The 7,500-nt window shown below is 43.4% G+C and overlaps 1 protein-coding gene across 1 annotated transcript in view; it reads right to left on the bottom strand.

Annotated features, from left to right (window-relative positions):
• LOC112230856 (beta-adrenergic receptor kinase 2) overlaps positions 1–7,500 on the bottom strand; it is an 84,256-nt gene that overhangs the window by 76,104 nt on the left and 652 nt on the right. Inside the window, 1 exon segment of the mRNA XM_042311713.1 lies at positions 6,066–7,500. This exon segment is cut by the window's right edge and continues 652 nt beyond it. Coding sequence (XP_042167647.1) covers positions 6,066–6,178 — 113 coding nt within the window. The 5' untranslated portion in view covers positions 6,179–7,500.

Genomic DNA, 7,500 nt, shown 5'->3' with positions numbered 1-7,500 from the left:
TTTTAAGTTCCTCGGCATACACATCACAGACAAACTGAATTGGTCCACTCACACAGACAGCATCGTGAAGAAGGCGCAGCAGCGCCTCTTCAACCTCAGGAGGCTGAAGAAATTCGGCTTGTCACCAAAAGCACTCACAAACTTCTACAGATGCACAATCGAGAGCATCCTGTCGGGCTGTATCACCGCCTGGTACGGCAACTGCTCCGCCCTCAACCGTAAGGCTCTCCAGAGGGTAGTGAGGTCTGCACAACGCATCACCGGGGGCAAACTACCTGCCCTCCAGGACACCTACACCACCCGATGTTACAGGAAGGCCATAAAGATCATCAAGGACATCAACCACCCGAGCCACTGCCTGTTCACCCCGCTGTCATCCAGAAGGCGAGGTCAGTACAGGTGCATCAAAGCTGGGACCGAGAGACTGAAAAACAGCTTCTATCTCAAGGCCATCAGACTGTTAAACAGCCACCACTAACATTGAGTGGCTGCTGCCAACACACTGACACTGACTCAACTCCAGCCACTTTAATAATGGGAATTGATGGGAAATGTAAATATATCACTAGCCACTTTAAACAATGCTACCTTATATAATGTTTACATACCCTACATTATTCATCTCATATGCATACGTATATACTGTACTCTATATCATAGACTGCATCCTTATGTAATACATGTATCACTAGCCACTTTAACTATGCCACTTTGTTTACATCCTCATCTCATATGTATATACTGTACTCGATATCAGCTACTGTATCTTGCCTATGCTGCTCTGTACCATCACTCATTCATATATCCTTATGTACATATTCTTTATACCCTTACACTGTGTATAAGACAGTAGTTTTGGAATTGTTAGTTAGATTACTTGTTGGTTAATACTGGATTGTCGGAACTAGAAGCACAAGCATTTCGCTACACTCGCATTAACATCTGCTAACCATGTGTATGTGACAAATAAAATTTGATTTGATTTGAAAAAATGAATCTTTCAGCACTTTACTTACACAGCCCCTTACACACGAGGTCTGTCTGCACTACAGCTCCCGTCAGGCAGTGGTGAGGAGGTCTGTCTGCACTACAGCTCAGGTCAGGCAGTGGTGAGGAGGTCTGTCTGCACTACAGCTCCGGCCAGGCAGTGGTGAGGTCTGTCTGCACTACAGCTCCAGTCAGACAGTGGTGTCTGTCTGCACTACAGCTCCCATCAGGCAGTGGTGAGGCAGTGGTGGTCTGTCTGCACTACAGCTCCCGGCAGGCAGTGGTGAGGAGGTCTGTCTGCACTACAGCTCAGGTCAGGCAGTGGTGAGGAGGTCTGTCTGCCCTACAGCTCCCAGTGGTGAGGAGGTCAGACAGTGGTGAGGAGGTCTGTCTGCCCTACAGCTCAGGTCAGGCAGTGGTGAGGAGGTCTGTCTGCACTACAGCTCCCGTCAGACAGTGGTGAGGAGGTCTGTCTGCACTACAGCTCCCGTCAGACAGTGGTGAGGAGGTCTGTCTGCACTACAGCTCCCGTCAGGCAGTGGTGAGGAGGTCTGTCTGCACTACAGCTCCCGTCAGGCAGTGGTGAGGAGGTCTGTCTGCACTACAGCTCCCATCAGGCAGTGGGGCGCTGCACAAAACACCAGGGGTGTGTTCGAGCCTCTCAACGGAAACAATTGACTGTTTAAAGAACCAAAATGGAAGTAAACAGACCTCCCCGTTTTCGTTCCGTTTGCCTCTTATTGGTTCCTAGAGTAAATGGTGTCTGTTGCAAGATGTTTCCGCAAAACACAAAACATTTTGCAACGGAATCCGTCTAATGAATTCACCCCAGGGTCGCAAAACCTTCAGAAAGAAATATATAAATGGACAGACATCTAGCCCATCTCCAACTTGTAGAATAGGCAATTGGTCTAAAGCTCTTTTCACGACAGTTATATCTGCAACGTTACAGAAAGCTCACATATAGAGACTGTATTTTGTAGAATAGAAATGACCTGTGTCAGGTAGAATAGTGAATCATGTCAGCTCTATACTTAAAGTCTCTAAGCTAGTTGATGAACAACAGGCTACCTGCCATTTGGTAAAACGTTCAGCACATCAGCAAGGCTCACTCGGATTAACACAAACGTATCACATTATCAGAAACAACTTTGAGGAAGACATTGGATCTATGTTCGTTGCTCGCCACCACGCTACATATTACAACCGCGAAAAGTCCATCAAGCAATAGACGGAGACAGCATAACATGCTGTGCTTCTGAAGCTTTGAGGCTTAAGCTTGGTAAAGGATTTTAAGCCAAGCCGTTACAGCCATGAGCCTAGGCTACAGACACTTCTTAACATTTTATCTCATGTTCAGCACATCCATCCTCTTTTAGCTGTTCAATTCACATTTGACATAAACACCCTGAGAAACTGACGTTGAGAATGCCACCGATGTCTTTTGTTGGTGAGGAGTGGACATGGCCACCAAACCCTCCACCAGATCATTCTTCCCCGTGTAGTCTTGACTTCCTACTGTAACAGACGAGACACTCAAACCCTGACTAGAATTTAAATGTACAGCTAATAAGCTAAACTGGTGTGTGTGGGTTTGGCAGAGGAAGGTGTAGCCAAATCTGAAAAGGTCAAATTGGTTTTCTGTTATAGTAAGGCATTTTATTAGTATTTTTCTCAAATATCATATTAATCCTGTTTCACAAGTGTGTACTAATGCGCATGCAATTTGGAAAGGTTTTTTTTTTTTTTTTGCATATCCCAACTCTCCCTCAGACACCCTTGGGGAGTGGGTCACGGCCAGGGTCATACCCAAAGTGCTTATAGCAAACAGTTTAGCATGAATCGTATCTAAAGGTCACAGACAACAGGACCTTTCCACACTACTATACACCTAACGGGAGATAACATCTTTGTCTGGACTGCACAGCAGTTAGCTCCAACAATAATAGCTGACAGAATGTGTTGCTATGGCGGCATCAATGGCCTCGCAAACACCACACACTCCAAAACGCAACATTTCCATCGCCTCGCATTTGCCTACAACATCCCAACGGTAGCTGCCTGCCTGTAAGCCTGTATTTGTTATTCCAAACTTGTGTTAAAAGATAGTTATCTTAAAAACACCAGTGATTGAGTGGGCAGAGTCAGGCAATTGAAGGGGAGAGATACACAGATGTGAATGGATGGATGTAGTCTGATTAAATCAGGCTGTAATACACAATTAATTGTTATACACAGCCTGAAACTAATCCCTGCAAAATTGTGTAAATGTTGCTTACATGCCAGAATGTTTAATAAAATTACATTTAAAGATGCACTATGCAGAAATCGCTTTGCCATTTCCTGGTTGCTAAAATCCTAATAGTTTGCCTAATTTCACTTTACGTGACAAAACAAGCAGATATAGTGTAGAGAATCACTGTACCATCTTAACCACTGTGAAATAGATTTTACAAAATTATTATATTTTCAGTTGTTTGAAGCTGGTGCATGAAACTGAAAGAAGCAAAAAACAAAACATAAGAATAGGAAGCATAGAAATAATGCACATAGTACAGATCTACAGCTTCTTAGACTTGATTTTAATGAGTGACATATCTATAACTCACATTTCTATGTGAATTTGGTCAGGTCGCCCCCAAAAAAGTTACATATTGCCACTTTAAAAGCTTACTCTACTGATTGTCTGTGCGGTTTGTCCTTCAGCTGTTCTGGAGACAAAATAACCACAGGAAAGCATTGTTTTCCCGACTTTTTAGAGAGCCAGTAGGTATATGGTTCTGTTTGTCAACAAGGTAAAAAATTAGTTTGATATTGGATATTCATTTTTTTATCTCGTCAATAGCTATTGAATCAAGCATGCAATGACAATGAAAATGGTATATTCTGAATCAGGGGAGGATGAGGAACAAATGACACCTTTTTTTGTGTGTGACGTTTCTTTCTCCGCATTTCCAAGAAATCTAAAGTAAAATAAGCATTCGTGTGGATTGTTCTCCATCCTCCTGATTTGGAATTTAACATTTTCACTGTCACGGCACCCTTGGTTGAATAGCTATTGATGGGAGAAAAACAAATATATCCAATGTAAAACTAACTTTACCTTGGTGTCGAACAGAACCATATACCTGCCCCTCAAAAAGTTGGGTAAAACTGCTCAGAAAACCAGAAGAGTACGTTTAAATGACATGTTATTCAACATTCTAGCTTGTAGGGTGCATTTACATGATTTTGAAGACATTTGTTTCAGACCGGTAAACACATATTTTTTTAACTAGGCAAGTCAGTTAAGAACAAATTCTTATTTACAATGACGGCCTAGGAGCAGTGGGTTAAATGCCTTGTTCAGGGGCAGGACGACAGATTTTTTAGCTTGTCAACTCGGGGATTCGATCCACCAACCTTTCGGTTACTGGTCCAATGCTCTAACCACTAGGCGACCCCCCCAGTTAATTGTGTATAACTGCCAGAGATGGGCAGGATTTCTTTTACATGAACACAAAATATGTATTTCAATCACCTCGGAGTATTTACTCATTTCTCTTACACTGGGCTGAAGTATTTTGCAACAAGAGACTTTCAAGGAGCTGTAATTTATGGTTTCACATTTATTTATTTTTTGCACTCCATATTTTGTCACCGCCTTTCACCCTGCATTGGTATCTGAAGCCTGATTGCACTACGGTGTGATAAAAGTGTACGCTAACATGAACTAAATATAAAACGGATATGTAAAAATGTACAATTGCAAAGCATGCGGAGTATAATTCTAATGAGCTCTGCCCCGAAACAAGGCCAATAATAATCTCCAGTCAGCCATTCACCCGTTTCGTATTGTTGTCTTTAATGATTTCTTATTGGTGTTACATTGTCGGGAAGGAACCTGCAAGTGCGCATTCCATTGGACAGTGTGTATCAGATATCGTAGAAGTAATAAAACATGAAACGGTATGATCTGCTGTTCGTCTTGGTGGGATCATTTTCACATAGAAATGTGGCTTTCTTGCAGACGCCATTATCCGGGGCCTTGCTCAACTAAGGTAGATAAACAACAACATATCAGTCGTAGCAAGAAAAGGTTTCTGTGAGCTTCACTAAGATGCTGCCGCTGTTCGGCCCGGCTACTTGCAAATGTATCCTTAAATACAAAATACATGCATTTTAATTAAATACATTCCAAAATACATGCATTTTAATTAAATACATTCATTTTGTTGTTTATTTACATTGACCTTGGTGGTATTTAGCTATTCCCTGATTAATCAGGCTAGGGTGGATGCAGAAGACCCCTCCTGCCCCCTCCATCGATTGAGCTCTTCTAATCTTTCACCACATCATTCCACCATAAACAGATAGGCCTAACAGATTAATGGAGCAGATGAATTGCATACTATTTATATTCAAAGCAACAAACAAATAAATAGCTTCTGCCAACAGATGGTGGTGGTGGTGTCAGCAGGGTGGTAAAAATCTACTTTTTGGTCCACCAGCCGCAGCGGCCGCAATTTTACCGGCCACTTAAATGTCTGAAATATAATTCGAATTAAGATGAATCACAGAAAAGACTGTACAAATCAGAATATTGTACACCCCAACGCGCTTTCAGCACTTTAGCATTCAGATTTTCTCTTCCAGAGCTAACACACTTATATATATATATCATTTATTTTTACCTCAGCTTTGGATAAAATAAACTGCTCCCAAATGCAATGCAGCTGGTAAGAATGGACATTTTACCAGAAAACGTCAAAATCTACCCGCATTGATAGATGACTCTTAGTCTGGTCTTCAGAACCCATCGTTAATAAGCATCATTAAAATGGAATAATTCTAGGATGGCATTATGTCAGATGCTAATTGAACTAAAAGTGGATTTGAGGGATGGGGCCTCAGATGGTAGGGACCCTGAAGCCAGAGACAGCTGACAAATTGTTTCCTTTAGCGAGATACTGCAACTGACTTGACACATTTGAATTAGGTTGGGTTTGTCTCCCTACACAGACAGACGCACACCAATTTGACTGGTAAACACTGACTGACCGAGGCACAATATCAGGCGGGTGAGCGGTTACATGTACCTGGGTTCAGGCAGTATGATTTTCTTGCTCGCCCGGGCCGCTGGAGTAGATTTGCTCTTCTCCATCGCCATCAAATAGCTGACATCGGCGAGAACTGCTTCGAGGTCCGCCATCTTCAACCTTGGGTGGACACCACACCTGCCGTGGGAACGGTTTTTAAATGTATTTAAGGAAAAGACGAAGCGAATGTCCAGTGAATGTAGCTAGATCCAACCAGGGCGACCAAGACAGCTATGCGGACGACAGGGGCGACCACCCGTTTTCTTCCTCTAGGTCTGGCAAACACGGTCTCTCAAAACACAACCATTGTGACACAAAAACAAACACACACAAAAACAAAACGTAGAGGAGATTGATAGCTCAATAGATGACTCGTTTATTGAGAGTTCACTCATCTGGGTGCGTGTTGTCTTCTTCCCATCAATAAGGTTCCGGTTTGTGTAAAACGTGTTGCGGTTTCATGGACTCCGAATATAAAGCGGTTCAAAATAACAGCAGACAAGATTGAAGAGATGTTGGTTTCTGCCTCCCCCCCACCACCACACTCAGAGGGCTTCACTTATTTAGATGGGCCACCTGCTACATTTGGCTAACTAGCACGCCAGCTAGTTAGCTAATAACTGTCAAAGCCCACTGATCCTGGATGATTGGTTTTTTATCTTCTTGGCAAGCTAAACCACCATGTCAACCTTGCGGTATGTGCGACGCTTCCTAACGGCGCCTTGTCGCCTATGCTGTTAACAGAAAACACAACGTCTACGAAGATGCTGCATAAAATCTGTCGAAATGGCATCCGACGAAGACATCCCGTGAAAACGACAAGGGGAGAGAGCTAAAACGACAAGGGGAAGCCAGCTTCGCCTGTAAATCACACAACAACAACAAATCGGACCACGAATGAATAGTCCAGATGCCGTATAAGGTCGGTTCACACGTGTTCACCAAAAGGAAGACTCGGGACAACGTGCTCCTTCATCGGGAGGACATGTGTCGCAGAACACGTCGCCATATAGATGCAGGTTGCTCGCTGAATATCCAGGCCAGCATTCATCAGCCAGATGTCCGAATAAATCCCTCTAGCTAACAACAAAACTACTATATGTTATTGGCGCTACGGTAACCATATATGCAATATTTAAACAGATCATGCCACGACAAAATCAGCCAGTTGACGTTAGTTAAATGTATAATCTAGGGAGACGGGGTTGTCTACGACCAAACCGCTGCGCAAAACGAGTCACTTCCAGCCGCTTAGCAAGTAGCTAACCCCGTGCTGTGAGCCAGTTCATTTTCAACTAACCCGTTAACGTTAGATAATATCCCGACTCGGCTAGCGCAGGTAGCTGGCGAACCGCCGCTCCGGTCCGACGCGAAACCCGCTCGTGCAGCTAGCGATCTCGGCTAACGAATCCCGATCCTCGGGACAAAAAAAGAC

Source organism: Oncorhynchus tshawytscha, linkage group LG33 (assembly GCF_018296145.1).
Source record: "Oncorhynchus tshawytscha isolate Ot180627B linkage group LG33, Otsh_v2.0, whole genome shotgun sequence".
Taxonomy (NCBI): domain Eukaryota; kingdom Metazoa; phylum Chordata; class Actinopteri; order Salmoniformes; family Salmonidae; genus Oncorhynchus; species Oncorhynchus tshawytscha.
Note: the sequence above shows the minus strand (reverse complement) of the source record. Positions and strands in the feature narration are given on the sequence as shown.